The sequence below is a fragment of the Dipodomys merriami genome, unplaced genomic scaffold (genome assembly GCF_024711535.1).
Source record: "Dipodomys merriami isolate MVZ:Mamm:240054 unplaced genomic scaffold, mDipMer1.0.p SCAF_146, whole genome shotgun sequence".
Taxonomy (NCBI): domain Eukaryota; kingdom Metazoa; phylum Chordata; class Mammalia; order Rodentia; family Heteromyidae; genus Dipodomys; species Dipodomys merriami.
In genome coordinates this window covers 2,590,079-2,615,527 of record NW_027202782.1, presented here as the reverse complement: position 1 = coordinate 2,615,527, position 25,449 = coordinate 2,590,079, and the positions used below count along the sequence as shown (strand labels likewise).

The 25,449-nt window shown below is 45.5% G+C and overlaps 1 protein-coding gene across 2 annotated transcripts in view; it reads left to right on the top strand.

Moving 5' to 3' along the window:
* Positions 1-25,449, top strand: part of Tfcp2l1 (transcription factor CP2 like 1) — a 67,578-nt gene that overhangs the window by 21,954 nt on the left and 20,175 nt on the right. For both annotated transcript variants that reach the window (XM_070021881.1, XM_070021880.1), the window contains exons 3-10: positions 12,210-12,286; positions 12,748-12,853; positions 13,661-13,767; positions 15,612-15,764; positions 19,216-19,326; positions 21,802-21,893; positions 23,697-23,745; positions 23,826-23,919. In XM_070021881.1, coding sequence (XP_069877982.1) covers positions 12,210-12,286; positions 12,748-12,853; positions 13,661-13,767; positions 15,612-15,764; positions 19,216-19,326; positions 21,802-21,893; positions 23,697-23,745; positions 23,826-23,919 — 789 coding nt within the window. The remainder of the gene's footprint in view (positions 1-12,209; positions 12,287-12,747; positions 12,854-13,660; positions 13,768-15,611; positions 15,765-19,215; positions 19,327-21,801; positions 21,894-23,696; positions 23,746-23,825; positions 23,920-25,449) is intronic.

The following is a 25,449-nucleotide window of genomic DNA, read 5'->3' as shown; positions in this document are numbered from 1 at the left end:
CAACACAATTATATTGTTCTGGAGGTTCTTTAGGGTAGTCTCTTGGTGAGACCAGGAGTTGGAGGCCCCATGCACCTGCCTTCTCTGTGTTCTCTTAATAGGATTGTGTTCTTCCAATGCCCACTTGTCTTATTGGCTTTGGGTGCCAACTTGACCCTGGAAAAGTCAATAGCAATTGCTGCTGTTGTAAATATCTGTCATGATCTTGGGACAGTTAGAGGTACTTATCCCTCTTTTCTTTGTATGTTTTTCAGATTTACAGGTAATACATTTAAAATTTTTATGTTCCTACTTTTTGAAAGCCAGCATTGGAATTATATATAAAAAATATATATTTTAAAAAAATTAAAAGGGGAAGGTTCTTATTTAGTCAGTGTTAGATGCATATATAAGACTCATATATTGGGGTATTTGTATATTTTATTTTAATTAATTATTAATATTATTATTTGCAGTGCTAGGGAACAAGCTCAGGGCCTTACAAATACTAGGCAAGTTCTCCAGCATGTGTATAGATTATTTTCAAGCAAAAGAGTAATCATAGTGTGTTGTACTTTTTACCGAGTAATTTGCTTTTCCTGTGTGTGAGAGAAAATATAATTTTTTTACTATAAACCTAATTTAAATTTCTTTTTGACTTTTAATTTAGATTTTAATTTTTAAACTGGAAGATCTCAAAGGTTTGTATCATGTACCAACTATATTCTTCACTAGACACCAATTTCTTAATGTTTTGTCCCATTTGCTTTATCTCTTCTCTCTACACATAACAAATGCATGGATGGGCTGGGAAGGTGGCTCAGTGGTAGAGCGCTTGCCTTGCATGCATGAGGCCCTGGGTTCCATTCCTCAGCACCGCATAAGCAAAAAGAAAAAAGCCAGAAGTGGCGCTGTGGCTCAAGTGGTAGAGCGCTAGCCTTGAGCTGAAGAGCTGAGGGACAGCGCCCAGGCCCAGAGTTCAGGCCCTACGACTGGATCCAAAAAAAAAAAAAAAAAAAAAAACCAAATGCATGGAAATATAAATATAGCTCTGTGTATGTACTTGTATGTATCTATATATAGATGTGCTTATCTTTATGTGTACCTGCATTTGTTGGTAGGGAAAAGGTGCCATAGTAACCATGTAGATATCTCTATGTATTTTTTTCTCCTTGAATCATTGGAGAACTAGTTGCAGACAACTAATGTGGTGCTTTATTCTTAAATAGTTTAGCATATATTTCCTGAGAACAAGGGCATTCTGTTTTTTGTTTTTTTGTTTTTGTTTTTTTTTGTCGGTCATGGGGCTTGAACTCTGGGCCTGGGCGATGTCCCTGCACTCTTCAGCTCAAGGCGAGTACTCTACTGCTTGAGTCACAGCGCCACTTCCTGGGGCATTCTTATATGTAACTACAATCCTACTATCAAAACTTAGAGGATGTGATATTGATATAATATTATGGACCATCATGCAGTCCTATTAAAATAGGACCAATAATCTTATTTGTTTATTTATTTATTTATTTATGTTGGTCATGGGGCTTCAACTCAGCCTGGGTACTGTTCCTGAGTTCTTTTGCTCAAAGCTAGCCCTCTACCACTTTGAGCCACAGTTCCACTTCTGCTTTCCTAGTTGTTTATTGGAGATAAGAGTCCCATGGATATTCCTGACCAGGCTGGCTTTGAACCACAATCCTTTGGATCTCAGCCTTCTGAGTAGCTAGGATTATAGACATGAGCTACCAGCACCCAGCAGAACCAATAATCCTGACAATATTCCTTAAATATTTAAAAAAATTTTAAAACATTTTTATTGTAAAGATAGGGTACAGAGGGGTTACATTTACATGAGTGAGGCAATGAGTACATTTCCTATAACATTTATTTTTTTTGTAGTTCTGGAATCAAACCCAGGGCCCTTTTTGTGTCTTTTATAGCAGGTTTTGCTCAAGATCAGACCAGAATGAAGAGCTGTATGTAGCTGTCCCTGGACCATTTTAGACTATCCCTGTTTTCTATAACATTGCTGTTTGTTTTTTTTTTTTCTCTCTCTCTCTTCCTTTCCTTTCCTTCCTTCCTTCCTTCCTTCCTTCCTTCCTTCCTTCCTTCCTTCCTTCCTTCCTTCCTTCCTTCCTTCCTTCTCTCCCTCCCTCCCTTTCTTTTTTTTTTTTTTGAGGCTGTAGTTGTAGTTGGACTAGAACTCAGGGCCTAGAGCTCTTGATTCACTTTTTCACTCCACCACTTGAGCCATACTTCTGCTTTTGTCATTTTGATGGTTAATTGAAAATAAGAGTCTCTCAAATTTGTCTGATGAGGCTGCCTTTCAACCTCAATCCTAACATCTCAGCCTGTTGAGTAGCTAGGATTGCAGGCTTCCAACTTATGCAAATATCTTTAGGCATCTGTATAGACAATTCTGTAGTCCTGGTGATGGAGTGGCTGGCTCTCAGGCTGTATGCATTTTTAATATTGATAAACATTGTCAAAATGTCCAGTAGGCCAGGACCCAAGATGATCTCCCCTTCCTAGCACAGGTGAAGAGGATCCTCTTCCCCATGTCTTTGTCTTAGGGGTTCTTGGCAGTCTGTTATTTATATCTATTTTCCCAACCTGATGAGAATCAGGCACTGTGTTTTTTTCATTTGACATTTCTTTAATCATTAGTGAGAATGCGCAAGATTTTATGTTCTTGCTTTGGCTAACTAGCTGTCTTGTTGCTTTAGGGGATTTACTGTCAGTTTGGCTACCGTTAATGAGCAACCTGTCACCTGCTCTAACTGTAGACAGAGTTGAGGCTGCGGGGGACTGGTCCAGGGAAACTAGATGTCCAGGAAAAAGTTTGCCTGAAGAGAGCTGTGCCCTCCTGGGTGGTTTGTGTTAGTTTTGATTCCTAGTTTCTGTAGCAGAGCAATTGTGAGATCTGGTAATCCCTTGAATTCAAAATAGTTTGTCTCCTTATATGAAAACTTTGCCACTTCCCCTAGGCCAGGTTTTGGATATTGTTGGGTTTGTTGAGTGCCTGGCAGGGCCTAGGCATAGGGCCCTCCCCATCTTTGGTCCTCAAATGGTCAGAGTGGGAAAGGGCTTGAAGTCTAAGGAAGGTAGAGGAAGCTTTCCTACCCATCCCTGTGGATAGGCTCCAAGCCACCATTCTGAGGTGGTGGTGGGATGTGGCGTTAGGCTGAGCCCATATCCAGGTGAGGGTTAAGTAAGAGAGAGGGTCTCCAGGGCTCAGCCCACAGTGCTGGTGGGCTAGGGGTGGTGGGTGGAGCCTGACTGCTCCAGCTCCTCCCATCCACAAGTCACCTTGGCTCAGGGAGTTGAGTTGGGAGCCACCTGCACAGGTCTAGTTAACATTCAGAATGTGAAGCTCTATTACCACTAGTTTTAGAAATGCCTTTAAAAGTTTTGAAATTGGTGGGAGTTGCCTAACCACCCCTTACCCCCAGTCATATGCAATCTACATCTACTTGCCAGGCTGGGACTGCCTGCTACCTTCCAGAACCCTATGCATCAGTATCAAATGCCCCACACATTTTAGAGATCAGAAATCAGTAGGCTGAATGGAAGCCAGGCTCCAAACCTAGGAGCTTTCCCAAGTTCTCAAGCCAGCTACAGAACTCACACGAACATTGATGCCGCTTAACTGTATTTTTTTGGGGGGGGGGCATGATTTATTTATAGTGTCTATGCGCCTACGATTCCAAGACCCTTGTTGAGGACTGTATATATTAGTAGTGCACACCAAAAACTAAGATCTTATTTCATGCTCTTTATCTCAATACTGTGGATGTTTGATTCATTTTTTCCCTGTAATGCTTCCCACAGCAAAGACATGCCTCCTCGTGTGTGTGTGTGTGTGTGTGTGTGTGTGTGTGTGTGTGTGTGTGTGTGTGTGTGTGTGTGTGTGTGTGTGTGTGTGTGTGTGTGTGTGTGTGTGTGTGTGTGTGTGTGTGTGTGTGTGTGTGTCCGTCCCCTGGGGCTTGAACTCAAGGCCTGAGAACTGTCCCTGAGCTTTTGTGTACAAGCTTTTGCTCACCCGCTTGGGCCACAGCTCTACTTCTGGCTCTCTGGTGTTTAATTGGAGATAAAAGTCTCATAGACTTTGCTGTCTAGGCTAACTTCCAGTCATGATCCTCAGATCTCAGCCTCCTGAGTAGTTAGGATTACAGGTGTGAGCTACTGAAAACTGGACAGACATTCCTTCTTTTAACTGGTCTATAATTTGCACTTTATCACTTCAACTTATTAGCACATTCACTTTTCTTTGCTTTTGGTGCCTGGCTAGCTTTAAAAAAGATCTCTTGTAATGCCTAATACAATGTAAGTGGTTGTATATTGTTAGAGAATAACAGTGAGGAAAAAGTCTGTTCCCGTTCAATTCACAGGAGTGTCTATGAATATTCTATCTCTGCTGCTGCTTGAATCTGTGGATATGAAACCATGGATTCGGTACATCAACTGTATACTAGGTCAGCCCTGAGGGGGATGAGCAGGAATGGACAGAAGGGAGAATACAGTAAATGAAGCAAAGTGGGAAAGAATGTGTGCCTTATTGGGAATTATGATTGGTGTCTGTATATGTGTGTGTGTGTGCGCGCGCGCATGTGGGCATGTAAGTGTGCATGAACGTGAATGAATATGTATGTATGAACATATGTGTATGAATAGTATGTGTGAGCATACTATTGTGTACATGCCTTTGTGAATGTGTATATTTGTGAGTGTGTGCCTGTGTGTGATTGTAAGCACATGTATACATGGTTATGTGGGAGGTGGGTGGAGAGAGAAGGAATGAGGTGACATTGATGCAAAGCCATGAACTTGCTTACACCCCAATACAGATGGTAAGCTGTGCAGGAGACAACACAGGAGAAAGGCCTCCCCTTCCCTCCCTCCATATTGTATTCCTCCTCTCCCTCCCCTCTCCTTTTCTCTTTTGTGCCCTTACCTGGCCTTGAACTAGGCCTGGTGCTCTCATACAGCTTTTTAACTCACAGATGGTGCTCTACCACTTGAGACACATGCTTCCTTTGATTTCATCTTTTTGATGAAAGTGGTTGTACAAAGGAATTGCCACTTGACAAAGCAGTTTATGAATACAGTGCATCTTGATCGAGTTCACTCTTTTCAATATTCTCACCCATCCTTTCTAACCCACCCCTTCCCTCACTCTTCTTGACCACCCTTGACCCCCACCTACTACTTTCGAGTACCCACTTTCTGGTATTTTATTTTGCTTAACTTTGACTTTGCCTTCCTAAGGAATTGCACTATTTGTTCTCTCTCTCTCTCTCTCTCTCTCTCTCTCTCTCTCTCTCTCTCTCTCTCTCTCTCTCTCTCTCTCTCTCTCGTCAGTCATGGGGCTTGAACTCTGGGCCTAAGCACTGTCCCTCAGCTCTTCAGCTTAAGGTGAGCTAGCTCTTTACCATTTGAGCCAGAGTGCTACTTCCTGTTTTCTGGTGGTTAATTGGAGATAAAAGTCTGACAGCCTTTCCTGCCTGGGCTGGCTTTTGAACTGCAATCCTCAGATTTCAGCCTATTGAGTAGCTAGCATTACAGGAGTGAGCGACTGGTGCCTAGCTTGAGTTCTCTCTAGAATCTACCACATTTCAGCTAATACATTTGTATATACTTATATACCACCCAATGCATTTACTTACAAGTTTATAAGCAAAATCTAGCTTCCACATATAAGAAAAAACAGGCATTCTTTGTCTCTCTGACCTGACTTAACTTCTCTTAACATAATATTTTCCAGGGCTTTCCATTTCTTTACAAATAGTACAATATCCCTTTCTAATGAGTAAAATTCCATGCAGCTAAATGCAGTGCTCTGTGAAAGAGCATGGTCACTATTATGCCTGTACTTAGCATGTAGCTGGAACAAGTGGGGGGTGGGGTACAGGGACTGCCAACCCTTTGAGCCCCAGTACCTTCAGTGCTGGACAGTCAGAAGGCAGAACCAGTATAGATTAGGATGGCCATCAATCCAACTGCTTCTCTACTGTGTGTGTGTGTGCACGCATGTACGTATACCCATGAGTGTGTGTACATGTGTGAGGGGAAGATTGTGGGAGTTAATTTCAAATTCAAAAGATAAAATGCCCATATACTCAACGTATGATTTTCAGCCTTGCTAAATTTGCTTCTGTTGTTAACTCTTTCTAAATTGGTTGCTCTTCTTGCCCCAGAGGCAAAGCCAATATTGAGAAAATTATGTTGGTAATTTCCATGTGCAGAAATTTTTCTCTATTCCAATTTAGCCATAAAAATGAGAAGTATTTTGATAGTCTTTGATGTAATCATGGTAGTTTTGTTTACTTCAAGTGTCTTCTACCTCTGGAAATTTTTCTACTCTCTATTTGTCACTCTTTCTCATTCTCTTCCTCTCTATCTTTTTTTCTCTCTCTCTCTTCTTTGCAAGTGTCTTCCACCTCTGGAAGTTTTCTATTCTCTTTCTCTTTCTCTTTCTGGCTTCCTTTCTTCCTCTCTATCTTTCTCTTTCTTTCTCCTTTGCCAGTACTAAGGCTTGAACTCAAGGCCTTGTGCTCTTGTTTGTTTTTTTTTTTCACTCACGGCTGGAGTTTTACCATTTAAATCAGCTCTACTTTTGCCTTTTTGCTAGTTAATTGGAGATAAAGAGTTTCACATTCTTTCCTTCCAGGGCTGGCATGTTTTTTTTTTTTTTTGGTTGGTCAAGGGACCTGAACTCTGGGCCTGGGTGTTGTCCCTCAGCTCTTCAGCTCAAGGCTAGCAAATCTACCACTTAAGCCACAGCAACACTTCTGGCTTTTTCTGCTTATGTGGTGCTGAGGAATCAAACCCAGGGCCTCATGCATGCAAGGCAAGTGCTCTACCACTGACTTACCTTCCCACCCCTGGCTTTTTCTATGATCCTCACATCTCATCCTTCTGAGTAGCTAGGATTACAAGCAGGAACCACTAGTATCAGGCTCATATATGATATGTGTGTGTATGTGTATGTATTTTTGTATAGCTATATATGTATATGAATGAAAAGTTCAGGACTTTGTCTTCATAACTCAATTGATTTCTCAATATAGTATAGTTAGGGATTTATTTTTCATTCAATTGATTTTCCAATATAGTGTGAGGTAGGGATTTATTTTTCCACATGGATAACTCATGTCCTACAGTATCCTTTATCCTGTTTCTACATATGTGGATCTAGTCCGGGTTACTTAGTCTGATTTTTGTGGTTCTGTTTTCATTACAAGAATGGCATAGGCTGGGAGCCGGTGGCTCATGCCTGTAATCCTAGCTACTCAGGAGGCTGAGATCTGAGGATCGTGGTTCAAAGCTAGCCTGGGCAGGAAACTCCGTGAGACTCTTATCTCCAATAAACCACTAGAAAACTGGAAGTGGCACTGTGGCTCAAGCGGTAGAGTGCTTGCCTTGAGCTGAAGAGCGTGGTGACAGCACCCAAGCCCAGAGTTCAAGCCCCACAACCAACAACAACAACGACAAAAAAAGAATGTCATGGGTTTAGTTACCATAACTTTACAACATGTTAAGAGCATTATAAATGGTTTGGGAACAGTTAATCATGAGTTGACATGGCAGGTTGTGATTATGAATCTGTTAGACTTTTAAGGCCTGTCTGAGTTCAGAGAACCAAGTTCAAGGGCATTGAGTATTTGAGCTGTGAAGAGAAGGAAGGGCTTAGACTGAGATCGAGTAGACAGAAAAGTAATGTCCATAATGGAGCTCAACCATGTCCTGCCAGATGGATGGCGACTAGGGGGAGGTTATTTTATTTGGCGTGTGTGTGTGTGTGTGTGTGTGTGTGTGTGTGTGTGTGTGTGTGTGTGTGTGTGTGTGTGTGTGTGTGTGTGTGTGTGTGTGTGTGTGTGTGTGTGTGTGTGTGTGTGTGTGTGTGTAATTCTAAGATAAACTTTTCGTAAGCATAGCACATTTTTGTAATTCTAACTCTTGCCTCCTTTAGTGATGTTTTCCCTTCTCAAAGAATTGTTTAGATTGTAGGCAACAAATATCTTAACAGGGGAGGGAGTTATGCTGTAAGTCCCTGAAGGCAAAATGCAAGCAGGTGCCTTCCAAAAAGAAGTTGAAAGGGAATCACGTACAACTGCCTAGCTCAGTCTAACTAGCTTTGTGATCTTGCCCTAAGCAGGTAGCTGCTCTGGGCTTTTACTTCTCCCTGTCCAAAAGAATTCTAAACCTTGCTTTTAACTTGTTGTGAGAGTCTAGGGAGTTAATACCTGTGTATATTACCTGCTAATACCTTTGTTGTTCATGAATGACGCTTTTAGTTACTGTTTCCTAGAAGCCTTGCAGTTTTGCTTAGGAATACTGGCTTGTTCATTCTTTCCCTTGATGATTGAAAGTCTGTCCACTCTTCAGGTTCTTACTGCCATGTTCATCTTCCTGTTAAGGCTGAGTAGCACTCACCTTTGCATCTCTTTCATCTTCTAGTGAAATTTTCAGTGTCTGTTTTATCCTAGCCCCTTTCCAGCCCACTAAAGTGCCCAGAAAATTGCCAACCCTTTGAGGACAAGAGTATGTTTTACCTTTACATATCCCATAGTTTCTGCCTAGAAGAACACTGCAAAGTATAGGAAATCACATGGAAGCATTTGTATTCTGGACAGTGCAGGGATGAGCAGAATAGACACAATCTGGGTCTCCATATGACTTTATGGGTTCCATGGTTCTTGCTCATGTGCAGAATCCATTCTGACTAGGGTCCACATTTCATGATCAGGGTCCAGATTTCATGATCTAGTGTGTGACTGGAGGAGAGCCTACTGGGTAGCACCATGCCGTGGGGATGGGGGCTCCATCTTCTCCCCTATTTGTTGGCTTTGGGGCAGGCTGGCTGGATTTCCATCTGCAGGCTTGAGCCAGGCTGGAGTTACAGTGTGACAGGGGAGAGGCCCTAGAGTGGAACTCTGTTGTGATGGCATGATCCTGGTCTGAGGCCGTACTGAATGCCTCTGCTCTGAGAGGCCCCTCAGTGGAACCTCTACCTGCCCTCTACCCCTCGTACTTGGCCCGAGTCGAGGCTGCCCCACAGAACCTGGGGTCAGTGCTAATTGGTCTCCAGAGGTGCCTGTAAATTCACATAATGGCCATCTGGGCCTTGGGCCTCTGCCAGTGTCATCTACATTTTCATCAGGGAAGGTGGAGGACACTGGAAAAACCAGTTCGGGTGTGGACGGTGCGTTGTATGTCCTTTCAGGGAGTGCTGGACTCTTGGTTCAGGAGCCAGGAAATGTCTCTTAGAAAATCTACCTTTGGCAGAAAGTTAGATGAGTTGAATTAGTCAGCAAGTTCCTTTAACGAATCATGTTCTTCAAGCAGGCCGGTGAGGCAGGATGGGCTTGGGGTTTGCTGCTCTTCCCTGTGATGGGAAAGACACCCATCATAACCCCAGAGCAGTGCTGGGTCTTCTATTGGAGAAGCATTTGCTTGGGCATACCATAAGATAACTCCATGAAAGCCCAGAAGCGGACATGGCTGAGGGGGCCTGTTTGGGCTTGGCCATCGTTCTGTTCACCATTGTGTTGGTGAGCTCTTTGATGTCCACACCAGCTGAGTCACTGCTCACCTCTACAGCCCTTAGCATGCAATTGTTGTTCCTCAGATATTTGGATTGAATGGTTTAATTTCCTTTCTTTATCCATTTCATTAGTCATTGGCTTGTTTCCCATATCTGCTTTAACAAATGACTGCACGTGCCTTGACTGATCATGACAGAAGATGATTCTCTTACAGTCCAGGAAGCTGAAAAATCATGGAAAGACAGGCAGGGTGACACTGCTGTAGGAAACCTACAACTGGTGTGCCTTGTTTACTTTCTGGTGGCTGCAGGCATTCAAGATATAGTCTCTGTCTCCATGGTCACTTAGCATCCTCCTTTCCTCTGCCTTCACTATATTTCTAGTAGATTCTTCTCATTGGATTTAGGGCTCACAGGGATTATTCCTTAATAGCATCTCATCTTAGAACTCTTAATAGTATCTGTTAAGATTGCTTTTCCAGCTGAGTGTTGGTGACTTGGGACCATAATTGTGGCTATTCAGGAGGCTGAGATCTGAGGATCTCAGTTCAAAGCCAGCTCTGGAAGAAAAGTCCTTGCAACTCTTATCTGAGATTAACTAGTAAAAAGCTGAAAGTAGAGGTATGGCTCAAATGAGAGTGCCAGTCTTGAGTGAGCCACTCAAGACCGTGATTTGAGTTCAAGATCTCCCTGCCGTCCAAGTTTTGCCCTTCCCAACTTCCCAAATAAAAGGTCACACTCCCACTCTCCTGGATTTAGGACATCATTTTTATTTTCAGAGACCACCACTCAATCCACTGTAGGGGGAGAATCTAAGTATTTTTCTAGTCTGTTGCTTTTTCTTTTGGCAAGACCTGGGACTTGAACTCGGGGTCTGGGAACTGTCCCTGAGCTGCTTTTGCTCAAGGCTAGCACTCTACCACTTGAGCCATAGCACCACTTCTGGCTTTTTCTGCTTATGTGGTACTGAGGAATCAAACCCAGGGCTATATTCATGCTAGGCAAGAAATCTACCACTAAGCCACATTCCCAGCCCTAGTCAGTTGCCTTTTAAGCTATGCAATAATATGTTAGTTATTAGGTTTCTAAATTCATTGTTAGGAGCTTTTGTTTTACATATGTGTGTATAATTTTACTTTTTTATGGCTAGATTTTCCTTTTTTCTGTTGATTTCAGGTTCAGAAAATCCTTTCCTATGAAGTGTATAATAGGGAGCTAAAATAACATAATGTAAAGCTGCTTTTTAACATTGACCACTTAAAGCTGTACATGTTTGTCATGTACAACATTATGTTTGAAACGTGTACATATGTGATGATTAAGTCACACTAATAGTTGGGTGCTGGTGGCTTACACCTGTAAACCTAGCTACTCAGGAGGCTGAAATCTCAGGATAACCATCACAAGCTAGCAAGGGTTGAAAGGTAGTTTGTAAACTACTCAGAAAAAGTGGTGTTACGGCTCAAGTGGTAGAGTGGTTGAACACAAAGAGGTTCAGGAACAGTGTCCAGGCACTGAGTTCAGACTGACAAAAAAAAAAGTCACATTAATACATACATTGCCTCACATGTCAGCAAACTTCAGAATATAGTATGCTATTGTTAACTATTGTCATCATATTGAACTCAGTCTTCCTATCTGAATGAAGTTTCTATCCTCTCATCAGTATTTCCTCTTCTACCTTGACAAATTGATTATTTTATTTAATGGTAACTTATTTTGTTATTTGCCATAAGATGATGGTCTATACTTAAAAAAGAAGCAGCCTTTAAATGGATTAAAATTTCACACACCTGCATATGTATGAGAGACAGACAGACAGACAGATAGATAGATAGATAGATAGATAGATAGATAGATAGATAGATAGATAGATAGATAGAGGCAAAACCCAGGGAGATCTGAGTAGGATCTAGTTTTGTGAATTGTTTTGTGTTAGTGTCAAACCTCAGGTTGATAATGTATCATCATCACATTAGATGCCACCATTGAATTATATCTTCTTGTAAGTGTATAATTATTAAAAATAAAAAGGGTGCCAGGTGCTAGTGGCTCACACTTGTATATAGCTACTCAGGCAGGTGAGATCTGAAGATTGTGGTTCAATGACAGCCAGGCAGGTAAGTCCGTGAGGCTTGAAGTCAGGGCCTGGGTACTGTTTGCATGAGCCATGAGCACCCAGCTCTATTTATATTCTTGTGCCAGCTTATGTTGGTTATTTGTCACTGAATACAATCTCCACACCCTTTGAAATGCATGGAATTCTTTTAACTGGGAAAAATGCTTCTCATTTTGCCACTAGAGACAATGTTTAATGTCTTGGTTCCTTTACACCTGCTCTCAGGAATGGCACGGTTAGTTATTACTACTAACATGAATTTTAGTGGCTGTGCCCCCCATTGGAGATGTGCCCGTTTTAATGCTAACTGTATCTCTTTCTTTGGTAAATGTCAAGGTACTATCTCTGAGGGGGGAGGGGTCACATGGTATGTTCCTTGGGGTGACATAGGCCCCACCAAGCTGGATGGACAGTTGGGGGGGATGGATTAGTCTAGACTTTCTTCTGTAATACTCATCATGGCTTTGAGGCCTAGGTGGCCATAGAGGGTATTGAGAAGGCTGCTAGCTAGATGAGCCCCAAATTTGGACACTCAGAAACAGGATCTGTATCGTTAACCCTCTCCAGGTCAATCCTATGAAATCCGACTATTGGAGAACCGGAAGCTGGGAGACTTTCAAGATCTGAACACAAAATATGTGAAGGTCAGCCTTGGGCCCTGGGCCTCAGGTCCTGTTATATCCACCCGGATGAGGGGTGATGTGGGTGGAGGTGGGGAAAGACCTCAAAGGGAAAGGTGGGTTTAGCATCCTGTCCTGAGATTACACAGCACCAAGGGCCAGAATAACTTTGCTGATGAAACCAGATCTAAATAGACAGTTGCAGGTTCAAGCCTGGCTTCGCCACTTACTGAGCCTTTTTGAGCTTCAGTTTATTTGCTTATCTGCACAAAAGGGTCCATCCATCACATATGTGTCAAATCTTTTTTGTAATCCTGAAAATGATGGCATTCTTTATTCTTCCTATTTGTGGGTTCTAAGGAGAAAGCAATACATAGAATCAGATACCCAGAGGTGGAACTTGAGGTAGGTGGGGTCCCCTGGCTGAAGGTAGGTGAGGTCCCCTGGCCCTCCACTGAGATGTGTACCCCACACCTCCCTTACAGAGTATCATCCGTGTGGTTTTCCATGACCGCCGACTGCAGTACACAGAACACCAGCAGCTGGAAGGCTGGCGGTGGAGCAGGCCGGGGGACAGAATTCTGGACATTGGTGAGTCTCCTTGGCCAAGCCCAGCCTGAGGCAGCAGCCTTTATGGAGCTCTTTGTAGATGCCATATGGTAGACATCATATGAAGCTGGACACAGTGATACATGTCCATATTCCCAGCTCTCTTAAGAGGCATGAAGCAGGTGGCCCAAGGATTCAAGGGGTAGGTAGCCTGGGCTACCCAGAGACACCTTGTCTCAGAAAATTGAAGGAAGGAAGGAAGAAAGGAAAGAAGGAAAGAAAAAGAAAGAAAAGAAATGTTGAGGTTCTGACTAGCTATCATCTTCAGATGACTTTCAAGTCCTGCCTTCAAGGAGCTCTCTTTTTCTTTGAAAAACAAATTTCTACAGAGTATAAAGACCTCTTGTTAGAGAAGAATTCCAAGAAGGCTCTGTAGAAAAATACCAAGTTTGACTGGATTTTGATAATGGAAGTGGAATTTTGGGATTTGGGTACTAGACTACAGAGTTCATTGCAATCCCTTAAGATCAGATGCACCTTAGGAATCAGCCAGAATGGTAATGGGGTGTGTTACCCCCCTGGTGGCAGGGAACACTTCCAACAGGAAATCATGTACCATATTTCTGCAGCAAAATCAAATGACTGTTCACACAGAAAGGATAAAGTCTACAAAGAGCTTCACGGCAGTTCAAGTCAGGCTGTGTGCCAGGGGAGTTCAGCCAGACTTACCTTCCAGAGCTATTGGCATTGCAAATTGTGCAGGAATTTGGCCCTCTGTGGAGGATCCTTCTCTGAGTACTGGGAGAGGCTGACAATTGCACCTTTGTGTGTGTATGTGTGTGTACACAGATATTCCACTGTCTGTTGGTATCTTGGACCCCAGGGCCAGCCCGACCCAACTGAATGCAGTGGAGTTTTTGTGGGACCCTGCAAAGAGAGCATCTGCCTTCATTCAGGTGAGTGAGTGAGTGAGCTCTGGAGGCCAGCTTGCAGCTTCGCAAAAAACCAACCCATCCTGAAGGGTCTGGATGGTCTATTCTCTCTTGAAGGGAGTCTGGATGGTCTCCTGTTCTTTCTTGAAGGGAAGGTTGCTGAGGGAGAGAAGAGGAGTGTTAACTGCTCAGTCTCCAGCTAGCTGGGGAAGAACTTAGAATGCTGTAATATTCTGTTTGGATTTAGCTTACATAGAGAATTTATGAACTTTCTCCAGATCAGCATAAGTAATTAGAAAGTAGACATTTTCCCCATTATAGTTGTTATTCATTGAATGATAGTTTATTATGCATATCTACTGTTATCTCCCATTGTTAACAGGCTCCATGAGGTTGGGTGGTCAAGGGTATGGCTGTGGCCTTGTAGTAGGGCTCTGGGCTGCATTCTGGCTCTCTCTTTGAGTCACACTGTTTTTTTGTGGGTTTTTTTTGTGTGTGTGTGGATACTGAGACTTGAACTCAGGGCTTCCCATCCTTGCTTAGCTTTTCCACTCAAGGATGGTATTCTACGACTTGAACCACACACAGCTCTTCTCCTGGGTTTGTGCTACTAATTGGATATGATCTTATAGATTTTCTGCTCTGGCTGGCTTTGAACTTCTTTTTTTTTTTTTTGGGGGGGGGGGTCCGGTCGTGGGGCCTGAACTCTGGTCCTGGGTGCTGTCCCTCAGCTCAAGGCTAGCGCTCTACCACTTGAGCTACAGCGCCACTTCCGGCTTTTTTCTTTTTGCTTATGTGGTGCTGAGGAATCGAACCCAGGGCCTCGAGCATGCAAGGCAAGCGCTCTACCACTGAGCCACCTTCTCAGCCCTGGCTTTGAACTTCTATCCTCACATCTCAGCCTCCTGAGTAGCTAGGTGTGTGCCACCAGTGCTTAGCTTTCACTGTGTACTCTTGAGCAAGTTCCTCCTACCCCTATTTTGAGCTTCTGATTGTAATACTGAAGCCACCAACCCGATACCCATTCTATGGAATTCACTCAAGAAATTCCTTGTTTAAAAGTTACAATACTCTTTGTTGTTGTGTTGGTATTGGGATTTGAACTCAGAACCTTGCACTGGCTAGGCAAGTGCTTTACCCCTTGAGCCACGCATTGTCTTATAATATTTTTACTGTATAAAAATTATTATAATGGGGCTGGGAAGGTGGCTCAGTGGTAGAGTGCTTGCCTTGCATGCATGAGGCCCTGGGTTCGATTCCTCAGCACCACATAAGCAGAAAAAGCTGGAAGTGGTGCTGTGGCTCAAGTGGTAGAGTGCTAGCCTTGAGCTGAAAAGCTGAGGGACAGTGCCCAGGTCCAGAGTTCAGGCCCCATGACTGATCAAAACAATTACTATGTTTTAATTCATTGTAGTATATAGTAATGTATCTGCATCACACCTTCTATGAAGCAAGCACTTAACAGAGATGGAGCTGGTCCGAGCATTTTGGTCCTGCACCAGCCTTGCCTGAGGATGCCAGGATGGCAGAGTGGTTAGGGTTGTGCTGGGTTCCCTGCAGTCAAGTCTATGGGATCTGCCAAAGGAAGAGACCCTGGGTGAGAGGTGAGGCGGGGCTACTGAGGTCAATGGCCTGGATCAATGCTGAGAACATACCTAGATGGTCAGGCTGAGCCCCCTGAACCAAAGGGTCAGAGATGGGAGAATGTGTCTTTTGCAGGGAGAAGACCAGGGAGGCCCTTGGTGTGATGGAGTGGGCCATGTGTGAGGAACAGCGGGGAGGTGGAAGAAGGGAGGGACACCTCTATGTGGAGAGGAACCAGGGAGTGGGGCACACATCTGACTACCCACAAAATGCTCCCCTCCCAGGTGCACTGTATCAGCACAGAGTTCACCCCAAGGAAGCACGGGGGCGAGAAGGGAGTGCCTTTTCGAGTACAGATCGACACATTTAAGCAGAACGAGAATGGCGAGTACACGGAGCATTTGCACTCAGCCAGCTGCCAGATCAAGGTGTTCAAGGTGAGACCCTCCTTCCCGGGCCGTCAACCGCATCTGCCTGCAGTGATGCCACGAGGAGGTTGCCCCCTGCCCTTGCTCAGAGAGGCCAGCTAAAAACACAGCACCTTCAAGGAAAAACAAACAAAAAAACACACCAAAAAAACAAAATGAAAGCTTCTCAACACTCCCGAGTCTATTAATCAAAGAAACATTCTCAGAGGTTCCTTATGTCTGTCCTTTCCTGCTTCCTGTCTTGTACCTCTTGTCTCTGCCTTTTATCTCTGGTTAGTTCCTGAAAATGGTAGGCAACATTCCAGCTGTTTCCCATGCGCCCTTGGGGGGGATATGTCATTCTCCTCACATAGGGCTGCCCGGTGCCGGCAGCCAGCCCTGTTCTCTGCAGGTCTAACCTGCCTTGTTTATCTGGGTGTCTCCCGCAGATGCTTGCAGAGTGGGAGGTGGAGCCACCTCCACAGGAATTGTTTTGAATGACAGCCCCAGGGCCCATTGGGTAGCCTAGGTCAGTTTGAAACCCACTGAAAACTTCTGCCTATGGCATCTGGGAAGACAATAGCAGGTCATTTCAGACAGGAGCATTAGAGAGACCACTGGGCTGTGTTGGTGGACCTGTACAGGGATGATTGCAAATATAAACAAACGTCCACAGGGAGACAAACCATAAACTGTGTGGGCATGGGGTCTGGTATTCTGAGCCCTAGCAGGGGTTTGGGCAAGGCACCATCTCAGCAGCTTTGGGGGAGGAAGCAAGAATGGTGTCTGCTCTAAGGATCCTGCAATGAGAGATCTGATTCCTGAGGATTGTGGACAGAGGACTCCATGGGCCTGGCAGTACTCTGGACTAGGCCACCCTAGTCCCTCACCAATGCTGGCCCTGGGTGGAGAGAGACAAGAGACAGAGAGAGAGAGAGAGAGAGAGACTGGGATTTTTGCATGTCTTTTTTGCCCTTTAAAACCTGGGATGTAAGAGATCAGAAAGGAAGAGAGATCAGAAAGGAAGGGGGAAAGGGGTCAGGGAAGCTGGACTTCCCTGTTATATTTGCTTCCTTAAAAGTACAAACAGGGATAGGATTGGTACCAGTGACTCATACTTGTGATCCTAGCTACTCATGAAGCTGCGATATGATATTATGGTTGGTTCAAATCCACCCTGGGCAGGAAATTCTGTAAGATCTTATCTCCAATTAACTACCAAAATGGAAAAAGGAACTGCCAAAAGTAGAGGTGTGACTCAAGTGATAGAGTGTGTCAACCTTGAGCAGAAAAAATTGAAGGGATAGTGCCCAGGCCCTGAGTTCAAAAGCCAGTACCAGCACAAACAAACCTGTGCACATGATTAAGTAATTACTTGAGCCCAGGACTTTACACCAACTTGGGCATTATAGTGAAATTTTGTCTCAAATATCAACCAAACCTACCCCCCCCCCCAACTCTAAACATTGATTATCTGACAATGTGTCTCACTAGATAGTGATGTCACTGGTCCACATTTCTGGAGGTTCTGAGTTCATCTCCTTGCCTTGTCCAGCCTCTAGTGATGTTCCATTCCTTGGCCCTTCCCCCTGTCTTCAAAGCAGAAAGTTCTTCCTCATCCTTCTGGCACTGTCCTGACCCTTGCTCCTTCTCTCCATTTTTCAGAGTCCTGTGATTACATGGAGCTGCTCAGATAATCAGAATCACTTTCCTATTTGTGGCTCAGAGTTAGTCCAGTCACCCAGAGAAATCACCCTAAGTCTTCCAGTGCAGCAGCTCCCTTCCTTGCTTAGCACATCAGTTTTAGTCCATCATTCTCCGGTGTGCCGTGGGGATGAGACACGCTGGATATTAGAAGAGAGGGGAGGGTCTTTGCCCTGTGGAGTACCCCTTCTTTCCCCCAGTTGCCTCTAGCTCCCTTTCTCCATGCCAGAATCTTGACCATGAGGGTCCTGCTCCCAGGTGGGAAGTTGCCTTATCTGAATGCCCCCAAAGAAAGCATTGGTATACCCTTTGGGGAGGAGCAGCCCCTGATTTCCCAGAATTGGCCTTTCAGGATGTCCTAGGAGGTATGCATTCACCCATTTGCCCCACTCATAAAAGCAGATGACAGAGGTGTTTTTGCACCAGATCAAGCTGACCCAAAGTATCCTCCCCCTTCTCTTCTGTCCCAGTCACCCCTCTGAGTTACTGAGAGCTCCGATGGGGTGGCACCACACCCTGTATAGCTCTGTATGAGGTGCCAGAGTCCCTGAAAGAAGAGACCAGCTCTGCTCTGACCACCCAGGTTCACAAAGGCTTCATGAGGACAAGAGCTGTGCCCCCATATGCAGGCTTGGCCCTTATCTGACTATAACCCTTTTAGCATGGGTTTCAGGGCAGGGAGGCAGGGCCACCTGAGGGCCAGGAGCTTGGAGGTGGAGCAGGGAGACCAGGTATGGTTGCAAACCTAGGCTCCTGGCAGCTTCCTTGGAACCATGTCTGGCTGTCACACTGTTCACTGCCACTGGTCTGTTCCGTATGTACTCCTGTACCCTTACCTTCCACAGGTATTACCACAAGAGATCATCTCCCTAAAAACCTTTGGGCTGGAAACCAAAAGCTGTCACCAGAGGAAATGAACCCCATCCCCCCTTCAAGGAGCCACAGAGCCTATGCTAATCCTTTGTGTTTCCTGTGAATCACATGTGCTTAGTAGATCAGCCCTCAGCCCCCAATTGGTAAAGAGGGAATAATAGTGTCTGTGAGGCCTGGGGCTGGGCACTCAGGAGGCTGGGGCCAAGCATCCAGGACTGGGGCCTTCTATTGTAACTGAGTCACCTGGGGTCTTCCCCCTGAGGTCCCCTTCCCTTGTTCTGTATGTGGAATGGGAGCTGGGGAATAGGTATACCTCCTCAGAGTTGGAGCTAAAGGAGTCTTCACCAGCTGTGTGCAGTGGCATAGGCCTGTGATCTCAACATTGGTGGTTGAGATCATAACCTGATGCAGGAGAATTTGAAATTTGATGCTAGTCTTGAGTATACAATGAGTTATGGGCCTGCTTGAGCTGCATAGCATAGCTGTCTCAAAAAACAGAAACACCAAACAATAAAAGAGGTCTTCAGCAAATGGCCAGCATTTCAGAGAACATGAACCCTTGACCAGAAGTCCAACTGTTTTTTCCTTTTGCTGTCCAGTGGCTGCCCTAGGAACAAGTACATTATGGTTTGTCCCACAGCCCCTATCCATGAGTAAGTGGCCATCAGTAGCAATCTTTTCCAGATACTTCCCAATGAGCCCCAAGGGCCAGGTTCTGAGTTCCCTCTGTTGAGAAGTCATAGACACATGCTAGTGTATGGAAATGGTGCTGCCCCATCTGGGCCATCCCGCCTCTGCTTTGGGGTTTCAGGGCAAGGCAGGGAGCCTGTAGGCCTGAGGTCTTTCTCCAGTAGCCACCCTGGATTTTTGTGGACTAAGTGGACCCTGTGCTGTGTGCTTATAGCCAAAGGGAGCTGACCGGAAACAGAAGACTGACCGGGAGAAGATGGAGAAAAGAACTGCTCAAGAGAAGGAGAAATACCAGCCATCCTATGAAACCACCATCCTCACAGAGGTGAGCACAGGGACGGGGCTGAGCCGCCAGCCCAGCAGGGCCAGGTGGGGTGCTGGCTGTACAGTCTTGGAAGGTCACCCAGGTGGGTAAATGGGTAAACGTCTCCTTTTCAGTGTGCACCCTGTGTGTGTTGCTCCCTGCCCACTTGAGACTTAGAGGCAGTTCAGATGTCACTCTGAGCGCTCCACTGCCCTTCACTGTGTATGCTCCTTTCTCAAAATTTGAACACTTGCATTATTTTGAAAATATTCATTTCACATGGTTCAGATTTCCAGAGTGTACAAGCAGAAGTATTCTCCCATTTCTCCCTCCTTCCTTCCAGGTGCCTCTGGTTCTAGGCAGATGCAATCTGCCTTACTTTCTCTGCACAACGGGCAGATATACACACTTTGTCCTTCTCCTGTGTTTGTGGCCATAGTGCGCACACATGTACTCCTCGGTCCTGTGCTTTTGCATTAAAGAGCTTCTGGGGTATCTGTTTTCAATCCCTTCATGAACAGTTTGCTAGTGTTCAAGTGGTACCAGGAATAACTGACTGTGAAGATCCACACAAGACAACTATATGTGCAAAAGGCCCCTTTTTGGAGTAGGAGGAGGCCTGCGTGGCAGTGTATAATGAAGGCTCTTAAAATGTGTGTGTGTGTGTGTGTGTGTGTGTGTGTGTGTGTATGTGTGTGTATGTGCGCACGTGTGCGCGCACAAACCTATATGACAAAGAACCAATCCAGAGCCTCATGTAGGTTAGGCAGCTGCTCCACTAGTGAGTGACACTCTCAATCTCACTCCTGAGATTTTGCTGCTGGGGTGGATCTTGATGTTCATTTTCTCTGATGCCCAACACCTTGGCTGTCTGCTGCAGCCATTCTCAAGTCCCGGGGTACTGATGAGGTGCTCGCTGTCACAGACCTCTTATTTCTCTTGTTCTGGGTCACAGCTGGTTTCCTCACTTCTACTGGGCTCTGTTTTCTTTAAACAATAATTCCACACTGTATCCTGCAATGGGTCACCTATGTGGTGTTGGTATTTTGTGCATTGAATAATTGGACTTAGAAGATGTGGGCAAGACCTGTGCTGGCTGTGAGAATTGAGGCTGAGTTTAGAATAATGTTTGGGCATAGACTGTCCAAGAAGAAGATGGCTGGGCATTGGTTGTGCACATGCAGGCATGTCCATGTATGTAAAAGCCATATGCACATGAGTGTTTACAATAAAATAAGACAGCATAAAAACTAACACAGTGCCCTTCAGTGTATTGGCATTTTTCTGCCTGAAGGTAATTGTAATGGTGGCCAAGTGGCCTGACATAGGAAGAGCCCTGCTCTCGAGCCAGCAGAGCAGCAGAATCCACCATGGGTTAGGACTCCATTTCTTCCCATGGCTGGTCCCTGCTGTGCTGGTGCCATTGCTGGGGGTGTCCTCTGCCTAGTGACATGTTCCTCTTCCTGGCTGAGCCTTTGCTTCTCAGCTCTTTTGCTGGCTCTAGTGCTGGTGAGCTTCATGCCACCACCACAGCTGCACAGCCATCATCACAGAGCCTTGTATTTGGTGGAAAGCCCTCGGCCATGACCTTGAGAGGTGTGGGTCCCCCTTCTATCAGCTCATCAGCGTTCCTGGGGCCAGAGGATTTAGCATCAACAAATTCCAGCCCAAACCTACAGCAGTTAAATATTTACCAAGCTTGGAAAGTTTCAGATCTGCCCTCTCCAGCATGGAAGGGAAGAAGTACAGCTCTGGAGCGCTTACCTCCCGTAGCAGGCAAGGCCTGCGGGTCTGGGCTCCTTGGGTAACTCCTGAATGTCTCATTTTTTACTTCCAAACTGGAAGTTCCTTGAGGCTTACAGTATGTGTGTTTCTGTGTCTGCAGAAGCGCGCACACACAGGCGCGCGCGCGCGCACACACACACACACACACACACACACACTCACACACACACACACGCTGGAAGGAGCTGCTCTTGATAAACTGCAAGCGTAACTCCTACCTGACAGGTGCCCCTATATGAAGTTTGATTTTTTTTTTGTTATTTTTTAGCACTGAATTTTACTGTTTATGTTTTGTCTTCAGAAATTGCCTATTCTCTCTATAACAGTCATTTACATACATTTTTCTGTGCTAGGAAAATCTATTTATGAGCAATGGGCCTGTTTTGATTTTTTTGATTTTCCTCTTCGCTTGTTATCTCAGGAATCACAAGATTGCGTTTGTTTCCCTTTTTTGTTTGATTACCTGGAAACTCAAGAAAATAGACTCTTTTCACCATTTACCTGCACCAGGATACCTTCTTTAGATCTCTGCAATATTGGGGTTTCCCTTCCTGTGACTTTATTAACCCTTCTAGTTGTGGTTCATTGCAGAAACTCAGTAAATGTTTGCTTCTTGGGGCCTGAGGAGCGAAGGCCAGAGCTTCTGCATCCTCTAGCTCATCCTGAGGACTACTGCCAGCTTGTTACATTGTCTTGTCTCTCTTCCCACAGTGCTCTCCGTGGCCAGATGTGGCCTACCAGGCGAACAGTGCCCCGTCCCCAAGCTACAATGGTTCTCCCAACAGCTTTGGTCTTGGCGAAGGGTATGTCCAACCACCATTCTTTTGGGGTCCTTGTGTAGGTCCTTTTCTTGATCTTCATACAGCATCTGGCAACTATCTGGGTTTCAGTGTGACAGTTGCAGCCATATTTAACCCCCACACTCTAGGGATCGAGTCTGGGGTCCTGTTGGACAAGTTCTACCCCTAAGCTACTGGGCCAGTCCTTGATTTTTTTTTTTTTGATGACAGGTTCTCACTGTAGCCCAGCCTGGCCTTGAACCAGAGATCTCTTGCCTCATCCTCCTAGGCCCATGACAAAACTGAGGTTCTTGGGGTGGGATGGTGGCTGAGAGAAATTCTGGCCAAGTACCTTTAACAAGTAAGCACAGAAGCTGAGTGGATTTTGGCTTTCTTGTCCCGGTGGAGTAGAGAATTTTCTCATGAGTGAATAAGCAAGGTTGCCCATGAACTTGATTTTACCAAGATAAAGTCTTCCCAGGAAAGTGAAAGAGAAATAGGGAAAGGATCATATTTAGATCCAGCAAACCTACTGTTTTTGTTGGCTTTATTTTGTTTTTGACCCAGAGTCTCACTGTATATAACCCAGGCTGGCCTCAAACTCATAGTTCATTTGCCTCAGCTTCTAGACTGTTGAGATTATAAGACATGCGCCCAAGCATCCAGCTCACACCTAATCTTAAGTGTCCACCATTTTGGGGGGTGATTTTTTACATCTCTCTGAAACTGGGAATGAGATCCCACAGGATCAAGAGGAATGAGCCTACAATATCTATACTCTGTAGAGAATTGAAGGACATCCAGTGTTGTTGATGGCTGGCACAAAAGTCATCTCTGCCAGAGTCTTTATTTTTGTTTTTTATGGTATCTACAAAACATAACATTTACCATTTCCATCATGTTTAAGTATACTCTATAATGGCAGTAGCTATGTTCCCACTATTGTGTAAAACTATCACCTCCTCTATCCAGTAGGGCCATTTCTCTCTTTCTCTCTCCCCACCTTTGCCCACCCCCTCCCATTTGTACTGGTACTGGGGCTTGAGGTACACAAGATCAAGGCCTCCTCCTCTTATTTAGCTTTTTCAACTCAGGGCTGGCATTTGACCATTTGAGCCATAGCTCCATTTCTGGCTTTTGCTGATTCATTGGAGATGAGAGTCTCACAGACCTTTCTGCTCTATGACTTCAAACTGTGATCCTTAGAACTCAGCCTCCTGAGTAGCTAGGATTTCAGGCATGAGCCATCAACCCCTGGCTAGAAGATCTTTATCTTAAAAGAGCAGGTGCATGGGTCTTGTCCTTCCTGAGTTAGTGCTTAAGGAATGTCATGTGTTTCCTTTCCCTATTGGCATAACCCAGATGGTATTGTCTGATGCCAATCTGTGGATACCCAGTGTATTCCCCATGGCCCTCCTGTTTTCAGGAAAGATTTGCTGATGACTTTGGTTTGATTGCAGCTATTCAGGCCTTGAGCTATGGAGAGGAGAAGGACTTGGGGCCCAAAGTCAGCCCACCTACCCTTGGACTGGGGCTTGGGATGGAAACTCCCAGTGGGAAGTGATCTGCTCACAGCAGGGGTTACATCATGTGGTTGCTGCTAAGTGCTGGGGTATAGGAGTTGTTGGCTAGGACCATGTCACATACCAGAAACTGTCCACACTGGTGTGTTTGCTGTGAATTTTGAGGGAATGGACAGTGTCTACTGCTCATTATGAGCTCTCAAATCATTTCGTTTAAAACAAGTCTCATACCTGACAAGATGTAGGATCCCTGACTGTCCCCAGAAACTCTCCACCCTCATCGCCTGTCCATCTTCTGTTACAGCAACAGTTCACCAACCCACCCAGTGGAGGCCCTTCCCATGGGCAGTGATGTAAGTGTGTGCCGGGCTCTGGGGCTGGCGGTTCCCCTCGGCTGCAGGCAGCTTCTCAAGGCTTCATCTCTTTCCCGCAGCACTTGCTCCCATCCGCCTCCATCCAGGATGCCCAGCAATGGCTGCACCGGAACAGGTTCTCACAGTTCTGTCGGCTCTTCGCCAGCTTCTCGGGTGAGCATCTCTCAATAAAACCCCACAAGCATCTAGGAAGTACTTAGCAAGACCACCTGCTGCCCTGTCCACAGCTCTGTGGAGCTGTCTTGGGGAGCAGGAGACCCACAGTAGTGTGAGATCCCTCTCTCGCTATGCTGACACTGTGTCAAATGCTAGAGATATGAAATGCCACAGGCCAAAAATGCTGCCCCTCTGAGTCCCAGTCAGGTGACTTTAGAGGGACTGTTTGGGTGACTTGAATTCAGATGCCCTCACCTGTGGGCACAGATGGTCCTTGCTTACCCAGGAAGGGTCTTCTTAACCAATCAGGGAGATGTGTGCTCAACACACCTTCTTACTGAACATTTACCACTGAAACACTGCTTTGTCACCCTGTCTCCAGAGCCATAGCCTGAGATTTATATGTGAAGCCAGAGGAGAGGCAGGATAGTTCCTTCTCCCTTAAGGCTCTGACGTTGGTTGGTGGCCCTTGGACAGAAGTCCTGAGCTGGGTACAAAGGTACAGTGAGCAGTGAGCCTTGCCACCAAGCAGCTCATCCTGGAGTGACCGGGAGTAAAGGTCCAGCCCAGACCAGCAGAGCAGCTTCCAGAGCCATCTATGGAGTGAGCAAGAGCGGTGTGCGCTCCTCCCCCAGATCAGCCCTTCAGAGCCTTCCTGGTGTTAGGGGTATAAGCACAGAAACAATCAATGAATGGAATTGCCTGTTCTCAGTGGCCTGTCCTCAGAGATTGGAGCTTTTGAGTCAGTTCAAAAGCATGAACTGGCATGGGGGTGGGGATGGTCAGGGAAGGACCCTGACCTGCACTCAGGGGGTGGGAGGAGGTTTTCTGAGGTGTCCTTGAGCAAAGGCTAGAAAGAAGGGAGGGAGGGATAAGAGGGCTTTGGGGAAGAGCTTTCCAAGCAGAGAGAAAGTAGAGGCCAAAAGGTGGGTGGGTGCTTGGTGTGGTCAGATGATCCAGGGGATTGAGAGTAGAGGCAATGAGATCAGAGAGGCCATGGGGAGCATAGGCCAACTGAAGGCCTAGTAGAATAGTGGGAGGACTTTGGCTTTTATTCCCAATAGAAAGGGAAGCCATTGTACTCGTGGAATTGTACCTAAGACAATGTCTAACTGTGGAGAGCTTTCCTAGGCATTGGGATCTGGGGATCGGGGCACTTGGTCTTTAAGAAAGGCAGCTCCCTGCCACTCCCCGCCCCCGCCCCAATCCCCTCTGACTTCACATTGTACTGACTTTCTAACTCTCCTCTGACTCTGGATGTAGCCACTTTTCTCTGTCCCTTAAAATATGGGGTGGGGGGCTTGGTGTGGGTGACTCATGCCTATAATCGTAGCTACTCAGGAAGCTGAGATCTGAGAGTAGAGCTTTGAAGCCAGCCCAGGCAGGAAAGTCCCTGGGACTCTTATCGCCAATTAAACAGCAAAAAGCTGGAAGCAAAGGGCACAATTCCTATGTGCATCTGATCATACAAAATACTATTTATCAAAGTGAACTCCAGGAAATGGAGGCAAGAGATTTTGTTTCTTT